The sequence below is a fragment of the Heloderma suspectum genome, chromosome 2, assembly GCF_057233095.1.
Source record: "Heloderma suspectum isolate Gila_16-S chromosome 2, 16-S_ref, whole genome shotgun sequence".
Lineage (NCBI taxonomy): Eukaryota > Metazoa > Chordata > Lepidosauria > Squamata > Helodermatidae > Heloderma > Heloderma suspectum.
In genome coordinates, this window is record NC_139459.1 from 358,674,767 (window position 1) to 358,690,510 (window position 15,744).

Here is a 15,744-nt window from a genome sequence, read left to right on the forward strand (position 1 = left end):
AAACCACAAAGGGTCTTGTGACACCTTAAAGACTAACAGATATATTTTGGCACAAGCTTTTGTGGACATTCTCCACCGCAGCAGATGCGTGAAGTATTATCCTGAGTTCCAGGTAACATGTAAGAATACATATGATGGGGGGGCGGGGAGGAGAGAGAATTGCAAACAGTGAGGTCAGAAGGACATTAAAGGCACAATCCTATGCATGTTTATAAAGAAAAAAAGGCCTACAATACCCAGCATGGCTGACTGGGGAATGTTGGGAGTTGTAGGACTTTTTCTGTCTGAACGTGCATAGGATTGCACCCTAAATCCATTAAGTACTGACAGTGACAATCACATTATTAACAGCGGCCATTCACAAATTTGCACACAGCAGATTCACATCTATATCGCACGCTTCAAGCCTTCGAATCATTTCACCTATCAACAACCCCGTAAGGTAGGCCGGTATGATTCTCCCCCACATTAGCGACGGGGGCCTCCGAGAGGTGTGTCGAAAGCCACCTTCGGGAAGGCAGGAGGCGGGCTGTGATCGCCATCTACCGGCCATTCTTTGACCTGCACGACCCCTGGGGGAAAAAAAAACTACATAAGGAAGGGCGGCGGCTTCCCCACGCAACCGGCGTCCCGCGATGACGTCATCAGCGCGCGGCCTTCGCGCTAATAAATGAAATTAGGCACGGCTTGGTCGAGATGGCGGGTGCGCCAGTCGTGGCTGGGTAGGCGGCATAAAAGAGGCGCGCGCCCACGGCGGAGCCCCGGAGGAATCGGCCGCCAGCCTCGCGCGCGCTCTCGGCGCCCGCGGTGACGTCACAGCAGGCAAGTACGGCGGCGCGGAAGGGGTCAGCGTGGAAGGCGAAGCGGGGGCTTCCTCATCCCTGATTGGCTGGGGCGGGGGGGGGAGGCCGGGGAGGAGCGGGGCAAGAGGCGCCCTCTGAGCCCTGACCAGTGGGTGCTGGGCGCCAGGACTCCTGGGTCCTTTGGAAGAAGGAAGCGGGGAGGGGGCTGAGCCGCACCTGGGGGGGGTCGCGGCTGGAGACTGCGGAGCCCGGCTGGCGGGGGAGAGGTGAGGGGAGAGCTCTTGGGCCATAAACTGAATAGGGAGGGGACCTGTGGAAGGGTCTCTCTGGAGACTTGGAGGGGCTGCGGGGACGGGGCAGGGGCGGAAGGAGCCGTTGTGTGGCCTGCAGCCTGCTGCATCCCAAAAGCGTTGTGGGCACGTCGCAGTAGGCAGAGAGGGGCCCTGGGTCTGAGGCAGAGCGTGTGCTGTGCCTGCAGAGGAGTCCAGGCGGCTGCGAGCGAAGGGCTGGATGCGCCTGATCTCGGCAGCCAAGCAGGGTCAGCCCTGGTTGGTACTTGGATGGGGGCCCGCCTGGGAATCAGGCTTCCTGCATGGAGCAGGGGGCCGGACTCGATGGTCTGGCAGGCACCTTCCAACCCTATGATTCTATGTCTACGCTACCTTAGAGTTATATCCAGGTAGGGGTGGGAAAGACAGGCGCATCCCCTCCATCGGAAACCCCGAAGAGCTGCTACCAGTGAAGAATCAGCCTCCCTGAAGCTGGTGCCCTCGAGATGGGTTGGGCCACAAATCCCACCACCCCCAGCCAGCACGGTACAGTGGTTAGAGTGTTGGGCTGGGACGTGGAAGAACTGGGTTCTAGTCCCCGATTGGCCATGAAGCTCACTGGGTGACTTTGGGCCAGTCACTGACTCTCAGCCTCACCTACCCCACAGGGTTGTTGTGAGGATAAAAAGGGAAGGAGGGGGAGGACCATGTAATCTACCTTCGGTTCCTTGCAAGGGGGGGGGGAGATGGGATATGAATGTAATAATACATAACATAAAAACCATCTTGAGTGCACCTTACTTTCTTGTACTCTAACCCATCTGGGAGACACCTTATTCAGACCTGGATGAGCAGCCTGAATAAGGAGGTGAGGTTTATGTGGCCCATATCCCAAAAAGAATTTTGGGCTGCCCCACATCCCTACACCTCAATGACTGGGAGGTTGACAGCTTTGAGAGGCACCAGTGTTGTATCAAGCCTACAGAATGTTGTATCAAGCTTACAGAATTGTTGTAACGATGACAGAGGTAATGTATGTGAAACACTTAGCAACAAGTTCGATATGGAAATTAAAAAATATATTTTATTCTAATTTTAGAATAAAAAGTCCCTCAGCTGTAAAGGCCCCTTTTTCGTAATCATGGCCACCTCTCAAGGATGCTGTAGGAAGGATTTCCTGCATTGGCAGGGGGGTTGGACTAGATGACCTCTGATATACCTTCCAATTCTATGATCAGTAACCCATATTAGAATCCCCATTTCATTGTTATACATGCACTGAAAGGGTGTGTGTGGGGGGGTGAGAGATCCCATTCCTGCTCTGTTTGTGAGTACAAGGTGTCTAAAAGATACTGAGAGAGAACTATAGGAAGTGATCTTCAGTGAGCATTCTGATCAAGAGAGGCAGGTGTTGGGGAGGAGAAAAAACCCAACAAGGGGAAATGCACCCATAAGTGCTTGTCCCCATTATAGTAATGTGTATATCTCATCAGATAAGGACAATTTGCTAGTTGTATGTTTGGAAACCCAGGATTCATGATCACGTTTCTTCTTGTCGATTGCAGTCGCAAATGAAGCCTGCGGTCCACCCCAGGACTCACAGCCGTGAGGATGACGGGGACGTCTCGAAAGACTGCAGCGCCAAGCGTCAGAGGAGCGATACGAAGCCTCCCCTTACCTTGCCTGTCACCCCGTCTCGCTACGATGCCCCTTTCCCCTTTTATCGGCGGCCTGCCGAGATGGGACACTTTTCCCTCGACGCCCAGCGCTGTTACCACGGGGACGCCAGCCAGCTGCGCTATTATGCCCCTCCCCCCGTCGAGGGCCCCTCCCCTGGCTTCGATCTGCGTGAGGGCTACCCCGACCGCTACGTGCGGCAGGACGAGAGTGTCCATGAGGGACTGGAGCACTTGCTGAAATGGGTTGCTCAGAACCGGAAGCAGTTACAGACTGAGGACAAAGGGTGAGAATGTGGGGGAGCTGGGCTGGAGGGTGGGTGTTTTAGTTGCCCGACTGTAGAACGCTCTCGCGCTCTCATAAGATGGGGAGAGCCCTGGTGCATCAGATCAAAGGCCCATGTGGTCCAGCACTGTGTTCCCACAGTGGCCTGCAGGGTGCCCACGGGAAGTCCACAAGCAGGATGTGAGTGCAACAGCACCCTCCCGCCCATATGCCCCAGCAGCTGGCTTTAGAGGCATGGTGCCCCTGACACTGGCCATAATATATACCCACCACGGCTAGTAGCCATCGATAGCCTTTTCCTCCATGAATTTGTCTAATCTCCTTTTACAGTAATCTTTGCTGGTGGCCTTCGCTACAGCTTGTGGTAACAAACTCTATAGTTTAACTATGTGCTGTGTTAAGAAGTCCTTCCTTTTTTCTGTCCTAAATCTCTTACTAATCAGTTTCATGGGATGACCCATGGGTTCAAGTATTATGAAAGAGGGACAAAAACATATCCCTTTCCACTTTCTCCACACCGTGCATAACTTTGTACACCTCTACTTTGTCCCCGCATACTCGCCTTTCTTTTCTAAGCTGAAGAGTCCAATTTTAGTAACCTTTCCTAATGGGGGGGGGGGGTGCGTGCTGCAGCCCCTTGATTATTTCAGTTGCCCCTTTCTGCACCTTGTCTACCTCTACAATATCTTTCTTTCAGGAGCAGTGATCAGAACCATGCACGGCACTCTATGGTTGCACCATAGAGTGGCATAAAGCCATTATGATCTTGGCAGTTTTATTTTTCAATTCCTTTCCTAACAATCCCCAACATGGACTGTGCCCTTTTCACTTAAGAACCTGCTTTATACCAGGTCAGACTGTTTGGCCACCTAATGCAGTATTGTCTAGTGTCCTTCCAGCATCTGGGGCAGAGGCTTTTCCTGTCGCTTGCTACCTGATCTTTTAAACTGGAGAATGCAGAGGTTGAATCTGGGACCGTCTGCAGGCAAAGCAGGTGCTCTACTCCTGAGCAATGCCCCTGCCTCTGTTTTTGCCCTCTGGTGCTGAGAGTTCTGCTCCTTTAAGCCCTTTAGCTCAGGGCTGGGGAATATGTGGCCCTCCAGATGTTGTTGGACTGCAACTCCTATCATGCCTCACCATTGGCTATGCTGGCTAAGGCTGATGGGAGTCACAGTCCATGAGAATGTAGTAGGTGGAGGCCCTCCAATTATGGAATGATCTCCCCACTGAGGCCCACCTGGCACCAACACCACAGTTGCCCTGCATCTTTGGAACAAGCTGCCATCGGTGGTCCGATGGAGGTCCGCAAGCCTGCTCCGATGCCATTGGAGGTCCGCAAACCTGCTCCCTCATTGCAGAGTTTTAAGAAGGCCTTGAAAACATAGCATTTTACCTTGGCCTTCTACTCATATGACTGCTACTGTTGCTGCTGTTAACATCATGGTTGGTTTTATTGTTGGTTTTAATTGTTTGTTGTTGGCTTTTCTTGTTTTTACATTTTTATCACTTCTAATATTTTACTGGTTTTTACGTATTTTATTGTGGTAAGAAGCCTTGGGAGGGCTTCTGCTCTGAGAGGTGGCCAAGAAATATTTTAAATAAATAAATAAACACCGCAATCGTTTTGGCGACATGTTAAGACTGCCCTCTACTCCCAGGTATGTGGTGGGGCATTTATGTCAGCTGCCTTGATCAGGTCTAGTATCATGTTGAAATTGTTTTTAGCTGCTGAAGTTGTTTTAGATTTTGTTCGTTAAAAGTTTTATACTGTGTTTTATTACCTTGTATTTGTGATTTGTAGTTTTTGTGAACTGCCCAGAGAGCTTTGGCTATTGGGCGGTATAGAAATGAATAAATAATAATAATAATATTCTAGTAGGCTACACGTTAGCCCACCCCTGCTTTAACTGGCGATCGGCTTCGGCATTTCCGTGTACGAAGTCTGGCCGCTCCTGCCTGCTTCCCTCTTTATGTTCTTGTTTTTAACTGTCCCCACCCCCTCCCTGCGACCCTGCAGTCGGTCGCTGAACGCAGACTTTGTGACGTGGCGGGGGCATCTCACGAAAGTGCTGACCACGCCCTACGAAGCCCAGGACGGGTGGTTGCTGGCCGTCAGCCTCTTCCGCGGAACCCTGTACGTCAGCGAGGTTGAGACCGAGAGCGCCCGGAAGCAGCGGGAGCAGCGCTCGGAACTGCTGAAGGAACTCATGTACATGGGCTACAAGTTTGAGCAGTGCATGTGCGCCGGTAAGGCTGTCCTGGAGAACTGCAGGAGTCCCGGGTTTCTACCCCTGCTCCGAATTTTGCCTTGCTCCTGGCTACCAGTGTTGATACCTGAGCCTTGTTCGGGTTCCTGAGTTCGGTTAGCTGGCTGCCCTCTTTGGAGGCCATTTCAGTTTCTGGAAGCAAGGCACTGGTGCAAGAATTCTGCATTTGCCTTGCTGCTGCTGTGCCAACAAACCCCAAAACCCCAATATACCCATTTATGTATTTAAAACATTTAGATGCTGCCTTTCCTTGGAAGTGCTCAAGGCTGCGTCGAGAGGGTTCTACCTTTAAGGATGGCCTGGAAATAATTTTAAATAAATAAGCTAGCAGCAAAGAGAAAACCGTAAATTAACAGGTGAAATCCCCCGCAATATAACACCAAAACAGTAGCAGGAAATAACAGAAACAAAACTCGAGCAGCCTACCTACCTGGCTACTAGTTGCTGCTCAGATGACAGGGCCCCTCTTGTTCACAGATTACCCAGGAGTTTTTTATTCAAAGTCCCTTCTTAATTCCTGGCAGGCCTCCTCACTTTCCTAGGAACCCCAGAACCATGGCTCCTCACCCACTATTGGAAATAGCCACTCCCCTGGTCACCTGTGGCGAGTAATGATTACCTCCCACGTAACCACACAGGAAAGCTTTTGCAAACTGGAAAAAATGTTGGCTCTTTAATTTAGACTGTCAAATATATCACAAGTGACTAGAGAGTGGCATAGCAGAAAAAAAAGTTGTGTATGAAGCAGGAATTTCTTGTGGATAATTTTGCAAGTCTGCCTTAAGCCTAGATGCTTCCTTTATCCCAGCTGCAAACTGCTATTCCATAAACCCAACCTTCTAACCCTCTTAGCTATTGCATTCCCTTCCCTCTCAATGAACTTCTAAGTCGTGTATTTTAATTAGGGCATTGACTTGATTAAAGAAACTTTACATTGCAATCCTATACATGCCCAATTAGAAGTAAATTTCATTTAGTTCAATGGGGCTTACTTCCATTGAACTCAGTGGGGCCTTCTCCTGGTAAGAGCGGATAGGACTGAAGTCTTAGTTAATTGCATGTTTTAACTGATTGACTAAATTTCAATTAAATTTGCATCTGGATAATGACAATAGCCCTGAAGCAAAGAGCATACTCTCTCTGTTTTTAGATGATGATTGAGTGTGTTATAGTGGGTATAATCTCTGAAGAGGCATTTCTGTCTTGCTTGAAAGGGAAGGGTGAATGCCTCTTCCAAAATGGTGCCTGCAGTTGGACTTCAGATGTGTTCCAGATGTGTTAGACTGCAGCTCCCATCACTCCCACCAGCATGGTGTCTGAGAATGATGGGAGTTGCAGTTCAGCACATCTGGGAGGTCCCAGGTTGGGGAAGACTGGGTTAATCTAACTAATTAAGAGCACAATCCTATGCATGTTTAGACAGAAAAAAAGTCTTATACCTCCCAGCGTGCCCCAGCCAGCTGTGCTGGCTGGGGCTTGCTGGGAGTTGTAGGACTTTTTTCCTGGCTAAACATGCACAGGATTGTGCCCTAATTGATGTAAATATTGTAGCCCTGTTGTTCAGTCGTTCAGTCGTGTCCGACTCTTTGTGACCCCATGGACCATAGCACGCCAGGCCTTCCTGTCCTCCGCTTTCTCCTGGAGTGTGCTCAAGTTCATATTCATTGCATCGGTGATGCTATCTAGCCCAATTTGTATTGTCTCCTGGAGAAATTGGGTATTTGGTTATGAGGCAGTCCTACCCCCACCATTAACCACCTAGGGGACCATCTAAACATCTTTTTGCTCCAGATACTCCAGATGGGACTCCTGATCTGACCGGGGTGGTGAACACAAATGAGGCTTTCTGCACGGTGATCCGGACCCGCTTGGGGACCCACTCGCTCCTGTTCTCGGGGGAGGTGGATTGCACTGACCCCCGGAGCCCCTGGCCAGAGCCACCAAGCTGCTACGTGGAGCTGAAGACCAGCAAAGTCATGCACAGCCCTGCTCAGAGGAAGAGTTTTTACAGGTGAGGGAAAGAGCCACAAAGGTGATGTCAGGAGTCGCTCACGATGATTTGCTACTATGGAGTCATTGCTGCTAGCTCAGCCTTGTCCAACCAGATGTTTGAGATTTCAACTCCCATCAGCCCCAGCCAGCATAGCGAGTGGTCAGGAATCCTGGGAGTTGTAGTTCAAAACACCTGGAGGGTGCTGTTGCACTCATGTCCTGCTTGTGGGCTTCCCATCATTGGCCACTGTGTGAACAGAACGCTGGACTAGATGGACCCTTGGTCCAATCCAGCAGGGCTTCTGTTATGTTCTTATTACATTTCTGTACTGCCCAATAGCCGAGGCTCTCTAGGCAGGTCGCAACAATTAAAACCATAAAATACTACATGACAAAGTACAATATAAAATGTTTAGAAGTTTAAAAGTACTGCATAAAACAAAGTAAAACCCAGCAGCAGTTCCAGTCCAGGGGAAGCCTGGGTGAAAAGATGCGTTTTCAGGAAGCGTTTAAATGATGTCACATTTTCTGCCTCCTGAGCTGCATGGGGGAGGGTTTTCTAGAGGGAGGGTGTCGCTACCGAGAATGCCTGCCAGCGAGGTTCTTCATGGTGGCATTCTGTTAGTTTGGAATGACCAGCAAGGCCTCCTCTGAAAGGTTGGCTGGGTATATATGAGGGAAGGCAGTCAGCTGGGTATCATGGGCTCAAGTTGTTTAGAGCTGTATATAATAATGTCATAACCTTGTATGTGGCTTGGTAGCTAATAGGCAGCCATTTCTTCTTATGGCTGGGGATGGCTGTGCTTGCTCTTGGGGTGGGTGTAGGCTGTGGCGTCTCAAGCAATATGGGCTGGAATTTGTGGGTGGTGTGGAAGAAGGAGACAAAGTCCAGTGGGCTACAGCAGGGGAGCGGGGACTGGGGTGTTGGAGGATGACAGCCACCCCTGCTTCCATACAGTGTTTAATACACACACCCCTGAGTAGGGAGGCATGGTACAGGAATGGCTCCTTCCCCTCAGCTGCTGTGGCGTTCTTAGTCTGCACTAGGAGGCATTCTCAGCCTGGCCTTGTTCAGCTTGTAACAGTGGTGTTTCGAAGTCTGAGGAACCTTCCGCCACAATAAACCTGTTAGTGCACAATCCTATGCATGTTTAGATAGAAACAAAGTCCTACATTTCCCAGCATCCCCCAGCCAGCACATTGCATACCCCTGCCCTCAGAGTACACCTGCCATTCCTGAGAGGGTTTTCAAAGGGCCCTCTGTGAGAAGATCTGTGATGATGGACAAGCCTTCGCTCAAAATGAAAGTTCATTTTTATTTGTTTTATATATAGCCTGTCTCACTTTACCTCATAAGTGAGTCCAAAGCAGCTACTGGTTTTCTGCTGGCAGAGGAGAGTATTGGATGTGTGCTAGTTAATGGTATTGGCTCACCTGAAATAGCACAAAAGCCTAACCGGCCTGAGTGGTATTCCATGAGAACCAAGTGTGCAAACTAGAACACTTTCTCCCAGTCCCAGAATCCTTTGTAAAATGCGAGATCTCTGTGGCGGACTCTGTTTACCATATTTATGTATAAAGCCACCTAGTAACCTTTTTTTCTCTGAGCAGTTTATAGCATACAACACTAAAATGCCATTTAAATACTGAAATATAACAATTTGGGGAATAAACTTTTCCAGGGAGAATAAAATGATAACAAATATACAACACGTTCCTCAGCAGACAGGTTGATGTGGAAGAGGTTTTCTGATGGTATAACATTTTGGAAAACCCACTGGCTTCTACCTTTATCCAACGAAGCCTCAATAAGGCTCTCCAGCCATTTTTTTTGTGGGACACAAGATGACAGGCCTGTAAATTCCAGCTCCTCTTTCCAAGGCTCAGTACAAGGTGTGGGAGGCTCCTAACCCTCCTTCTGCAGGCTTCAGAGGAGGGCCGGGGGCTCTTACTCAATTTTTTTTTTTAATCTTGTTTATGGTGTTTTTGGAGCCCAGGCTTTCTTCCCCTTAATGGCTTTTCCTCTGAAGACGTTTTCAGAGTTCAGAACGCTTTGGGAAGTGTGGACTGAATCTCACATACACCCCTGACACATCTCTTGATATTTTGTCAGGAGTCTCTCACCCTCCTGTCCTGCTTGTGGGCTTCCCATAAGGCAAAGGTGTTGAACCTCTTTCAGCCTGAGAGCCACATTCCATTTTGGAGACGCTCTCAGGGGCCAAAGGGATGTGGTCGCAATACCATCCACTTGCCTCTCTCCTACTCAGGAGCAAAAAGCTCTTACTGCCAGCACCTAAAGCTGTAGGAGAGGTGCTTCATCCTCTTGGAGTGGGAGGAAAAAACTGCACAAAAGTTGGGAAAGTACTAAATGAGCTGTGGTCAGGGGAAAGGGGGTGTGATAATTTAGGTCCCCCCGGAGGGCTGGATTTGGTCCGTGGACCTGACATTCCCCACCCTGCCATAAGACTGTTGGTTGGACAATATGCTGGACTACAGAGAGCTTTTGGTCTAACCCAGCAGGCCACTTAGGTTGTTTGGTGTTTCTGTATTTAGTAGTAGTACTTAGGGAGGGTGCCAGAGAGCTGTGAATTCTGGAGGAGAGCAGCTGAAGTTGCTTGGGGGGACGTTCAGCAGAGGGAAGGTATTGGCGATTTCCTGCCACTTGCCTCTCTCCTACTCAGGCACAAGATGATCAAATGGTGGGCTCAGTCCTTTCTTCCTGGCGTGTCGCGGATCGTGGCAGGATACCGGGGCCCAGATGGCTCCATTGTGGGACTGGAGACCTTCGAGACCATGAAGATCTTCCAGCTCATTAGGGTGAGTCTGACTCCAGAAAAGGCTGCCTGCCTGGCAATCTGGTGCCCTTTCACTCTAAGTAGAGAGGCTTGCCTGATCACCCATGTTAGAGTCTTTTCAGCACCAGGGGAAGATCTTTTTGTTCTCCCATTTCTTGTGGAGGTGGAAAAGGTGCAGAAAAAGGCAAACCAAGTGATCAAGGGGCTGGAGCAACTCCCCTACGAAGAATGTTACAACTTTTGGGGCTTTTCAGCTCAGAAAAAAAAATCAAGTTGGGGGCGACCTGAGAGAGGTGTACAGAATTAGGCACAGTGTGAAGAAAGTGGATGGGAAGACATTTTACTCCCTCTCTCATAACACTAGAGCCCAAAGGGGTCATCCCATGAAGCTGACTGGGGGGAGATTCAGGACGGAGAAAAGGAAGACCTCCTTCAGGCAGCGGATAGTTCAACTATGCAATTCACTCCCGCAAGACGTAGTGATGGCCTCCAGTTTGTGGCTTGAAAAGGGGATTGGACAAATTCAGACTACCAGTGGCTACAAGCCTTGATGGCTACATGCCACCCGCAGTGTCAGAAGCAGGGTGCCTGGGCGCACCAGTCTCTGGGGAGCACAAGCACTCGTGTCCTACTTGTGGGTTTCCCACAGGCAGCTGGTTGGCCGCTGCGGGAACCGTGCTGTAACGTGTCATATGCTTGCAAACTCAACCTCTTACAGTGTTCCTTAAAGAACTGAAGAGTCCTGTCTTCTCCTTACCTCTTCCAGTTCACTTTTTTGCTCTTTCTCCCAACCCTTTTTCTTCTGGGCCGCCTACTCCCTGCCATCCTCCAACTTTGCCTTTGAATCTTCTCTCGTTTTGGAGTGGCTCACTTCCCACTTGCTCGGTCGCGTAGATCGAGATGGTTGCTGCTATGTTAATCCAAGGGAAGAGGAGGCCTTTTTCCCAAACTCCTTTCAGACTTCCGTAAACACTGAAGGGGACAAGACAGGCTCACGTGTGCTGGTTGCATGAATGCAGACAAAACGCAGTTGTGGTTGTTTTACTCCTAAATAACACTCCGTCCCCTTTCTCCTCCCTGACAGGAAGACCCCGGCTGCTGGAAGCCGGCTGTGTGCATGAATTTTTGTGCAGCATTTCTAGCCTTCGTGAAGAAAGTGGTCACAGAAGACAATCCAAAGTGAGCAATTGCAGTGATCACACTCCCCCACCAGGAAGGAACTCTGCCTGTAGATCCACTAGCCAGGCACACATCTTTTCCCTTCCCTCAGGCAAGGGCTGGCAAACTTTGGTTCCCATCAGCCCACGCAGGCATGGCCAATGGTCAGGAATCCTGGGATTTGTAGTCCAAAATGGCTGGAGGGCACCAAGTTAGGAAAGGGTGATCTTAAGTAGATGCAGCATTGGGGGGGGGGGGGGAAGCAATAAGCTAAATATGGAAGGAGATGCAGCTGAGGGGCAGGGCTCATGCTTTGCATGCAGAAGGTCACATGTTCAAGCCCCAGTATCCCCAACTGAAACAGATTAAGGAGCAAGTGATGTGGAAGATCTCTGCCTGAGGGCCTGGAGAGCTCCTGCCAGTTAGTGGCCATGCTGGCTGGGAATGATGGGAGTTGTACTCCAGCCCTTCTGGGGAGGCACCCGCTTGGGGGAGACTGGTGTATACAACATGACTCTGCAGACGGACCAACTGAGAGCATAAAGGCAGTGTCACGTGTAGGTGTTTGTAGCATAGGTTTGAGGGAATCCAAAGAGGAGACAGTGCAGATATCCTCCATATCCATCTGTCTGCATTTTAAGAACAGCAACAGAGACCATTCTGACTTGCCCACCTTTGAGGGCAGTTAGGTGGGCAAGTGCACAAGAGAGGGCCTTTTCCGCAGTGGCCCACTCCTCTGGAATGAGTTGCCGTTGTGGGTCCATCAGGCCCCAGCGTTGCATGCTGTTAGGAAGACCCTGAAAACCTACTTGTTTACTCTGGCCTTTCCCCAATAGTGTGTGTGTATTTTTACCATTGTTTTTATGAAATTGTATCTGCCTGTTGTATTGTTGCAAGCGACCTTGGGAAGGTCCTGAAAGGCGGCCTAGAAATATTTTAAATAAATAATATCAGAGTGGTGGTGGAAGGGCCAGGGGGATGCAGGGTGGACCGCTTTCTCTGTGGTAGCCCCACAGCCCTGGGTCTCCTTCTGATGGATGTCTGCCTCACCCTTACAGTCGCAGGAATTTAAGTGGGCCTTGAATCCATCTCTCTTCAGAGCTGCCCTTGAGTGAGTCTGCAAGGGGCTTGTGTGGTCCGGAACACCTTCAGTTGTGCACCTTCGGAGGCGTTCCTTCTTGTGTCCGCCACCTTGTGAGGCCATGGTCCTAAGAAGCCGCTTATAAGCACTCTGAATAAATACATAAGCCCAGGGCTCAGTGCAAGAGAGAGCTTCCCCCTCCCCTCCCCCAGCATCTAACACTTGATCTGGTTCTCCTCCCAGGTTGGTTCACCTCTTTGCCTGGGAGCCGGGCCACCCTGTTTCCTTCACGGTGCACCGGGACTCTGAGCACACCTTCCTGCCCGACTGGTACGTGGAGGCACTGAGCACTGAGAAGCCCCCCACCCCGCGGATCCCAGACTGAGGACCTAGAGCTGGGGAACAAGCGGTTTTTGCACCGCGATGTTGGTGGGCCAGGAAACCCAGGGCGGGTGGTGGGAGGATACAAGCAAAAAAGGCATGAGGAGGCTGACACCTGGTGCTTGCAAAGTGGGAGGGGGACGCACGTGACCAGGGGGCCGCAGTAGGCACAATGAAGGAGGAAGAGGGCAATAAACTATGCTGTGAATGCAGTGTTTCCTAGCAGTGTTTATGGAGGGGGTTCCTTCTCTCCCAGCTTATTAATGGCATTTTTAAAAAAGCTGGACTGGCCTATAGAGCAAGGATGAATGGGCAACTTGCAGTACCGAAATTCAGTGGCAGCAGCAAGGAAAAATAGACTGGGTTTGCACAACATGCTAACCCACACTCAGTGGTTGAGTGTGGGTTTTTTGTTGAAATGTGGGTTAGTGTGTTGTCTGAACCCAGGACATTTTCCGCAGGGTGGCCTGTTACTGTGCACTGTGGCGTATTTTTCTCGAGCAAGCCACTTTGAGAACCCATGGTTGGGTTGTTTAGGGTGGTTAACAAGCTGCACTACAGAAAATGTCCTGGGTTCAGACAGCATGCTAACCTGTGATTCAACAAACAACCCACACTCAACACCTGTGTATTGGTTAGTGTGTTGTGTGAACACCCCCATTGTCTGCTTTTAAAACAGGGGTTGGCAATGGGGGGGGCATACCCCCCCCCCAGGTCTTGAGTGCTGCCCTGGCACAATGGCAAAAAAATTGTGGTTTGCTGTGGAGGTTTGGCAGCAAACCACTACGGGGTCTCAAAGGTGCCAAGTTTAGGTTGTTTTCAAGCTAAATGTGGCCCTTTTGAGTCCATAGTGGTTTGAAACCGAATTTCAGTGGTAAACCACCATTCATTTTCCCACTGTGGGCAGCGTGGCGTCCCCTGTGGAGATCCAAGTGCTTGAAATTGGCCTCCGGATTGCCTGCAGTTACCCACCCCTGCTCTAAAGCCCACAGTGGTGGTTTGCCATGGGGAAAACAGGGCTATTTGGCTTTAAAATAACCTCCTTTTGGCGCTGCCTAATCCTGGTTGCAAGCCACTGCTTTTGACTTTGAAAAAGAGCTACTTCTCCACCCCTGGCACATTGCAGCAGTGCAGGAGCTGGAGGGGGTGTGGGCAGCGTGCAGGCCACAGGTTGCATGTTGCCCACCCAGGCTGCAGAAGATCTTTCATCGGGTGCTAAACCAGAGTGATCCTTCCACCATTGGAGGCAGTATGTCATGCGGAGGGACCATGTCGCAGTGGTAGAGCACATGCTCCCGACACTGGGCTGGGGAGCCAAATCTGGCCCTCCTGCTTTCCCCTGAGCACCAGCCACAGGTGGCTTCCCAGCTTTTGCATGTTTCTAAAGACTGAAGTACCTGGCAGGAAGCGCTTTCAGCTACAATGTGCAGGCATTTTTGCCCCCCCCCCCCCCCCGGGACTTTGGCCCTCGGCCCAAAAGACCTTTGGCCCTCCCTGTTCAAAGGACATAACCAGCGGCGTGTCTTGCCTGCCATTCTGTTCCTGCAGTAGGATGCTCGCAAGCAGGGCTCGAGTGCAGGCGTTGTACACAGAAGGCACCAGCTTCTGTCCCTGTCATCTCCAGTTTAATGACTGGGTAGCAGGAGATGGGGAGCCCCCTCTCTCCCGGCAGCGCTGCTGCCCGTCAGCATGTGCAGCACTGGGCTCGATGGTTCAGTCATCTGACTTGCTATAAAGGCAGCTTCCTGGGGAAGCCTCTGCGTTGCAAAGGTGTGGGACAGACAAGACAGGAGAGCGAGCTCCGTCATGCTGGGCTGGTGTACTTCCCCAGACCATCTGCTACTCAGAGGCTCCTGCAGGGAGCTTCCTTTGTACCAGGTCTCTGCTCAGACCCAACAGGGTAAGTCTTATGCCAGCTGGTTCATCTGGGGGTGGGGGGACCAGCAGCATTCCAGATGTTAAGACTCCAGTTCCCATCAGCCCCAGGCAGCACAGCCAGAGCCCAGGGACTATACAGGCTCCTTCCACTGGTCCAGGGCCATGTTTCTGACTTTGGGAAGTTAACTCCTCACTCCGAGTCAAGCCCCTACATCCTGGGGTGGGGGGAAGAGACAGAGGGCTCTAGCTTTAATAGGGAGGGGCCGTTCTGCAATGCTAGATGAGCCTTCCCCAACTTTGGCCCCTCCAGATGCGTTGGATTACAACGCCGATCAGCCCCAGCCAGCATGGCCAGTGCTCAGGGTTGATGGGAGTTGGCATCCAAAAATATCTGGAGGGTGCCTGTCCCTGCCATCTCCAGCTGGGCTGGGAAAGACAATCCTCACCCCCTACACTGAAATAAAATGAAATAAATAATAAATAAAATAAATACACTGCTGAGACCTTTCCAAATTCTGCATCTACTTCAGAATCCTGCAACAGACACAGCTCCAGCTGTAACCGCTTGCCATGAACTTTGCGCTAAAGTCTATTCAGAAATGGGGGCTGGTGCTTTCAGGTTTGGGGTTCACATAACCCCTTGGCAAAGGTAAGGCCGCTCCTGCTCACACAGGAGACGGTTTTGAAAGTGCTGGAGCTCAGGCAGAGCTGGTACTACGTCTGTGGCCACGTCCTCGGGCCAACCACATTACTCCCCCCTAAACGTCAGGCCTTTACTTTCAGATACCTCCAGCTCTGCTCCCCTGCCAACCCTTGTGCCTCAAGAGAGTCCATTAGCCCTCTTTTTGGTTTCTTCCCTAATGCCAGAGAGCTTCTTCACTTCTAGTCATCACAGTCAACATCTCTGCTGACCCACCCCAGCCTCTTACTCTCTGATTGTGGAAGGTCAGTTATGATCTGTCCAAAGCATGGTCACCAAACTGGACCATTCTCTTCCATCGACAGCTCAGCTCGGGCTCATCCAATGAAACTGATTTCCTAAAGGGTTTTTTGTGTAATACAGCATGTCTCAAATTCTGGGGCTTAGCCCCAGCCTCCTAAGCTAGGGGTGGGGAAGGGCAGGCCTGGGGGCCAAATCTGGCCCTCCACAGATCCCCA

The 15,744-nt window shown here is 50.7% G+C and overlaps 1 protein-coding gene across 8 annotated transcripts; it reads left to right on the forward strand.

Annotated features, from left to right (window-relative positions):
• The first annotated feature begins 637 nt into the window (after positions 1-637).
• On the forward strand, positions 638-15,096 carry DXO (decapping exoribonuclease). Of its 8 annotated transcripts, none has more exons than XM_084841068.1 (7): positions 638-826; positions 2,638-3,035; positions 5,052-5,281; positions 7,093-7,312; positions 9,975-10,110; positions 11,173-11,267; positions 12,571-15,096. In XM_084841068.1, the coding sequence occupies exons 2-7, from the start codon at positions 2,644-2,646 to the stop codon at positions 12,710-12,712; spliced, it is 1,215 nt and encodes a 404-aa protein (XP_084697194.1). In that variant the 5' UTR covers positions 638-826; positions 2,638-2,643; the 3' UTR covers positions 12,713-15,096. The 8 variants fall into 8 exon arrangements, with proteins under 8 accessions (XP_084697194.1, XP_084697193.1, XP_084697196.1 ...); XM_084841067.1 differs by having other exon boundaries at positions 638-822; XM_084841066.1 differs by lacking the exon at positions 638-826 and adding an exon at positions 888-1,069.
• The last annotated feature ends 648 nt before the right edge of the window (positions 15,097-15,744 follow it).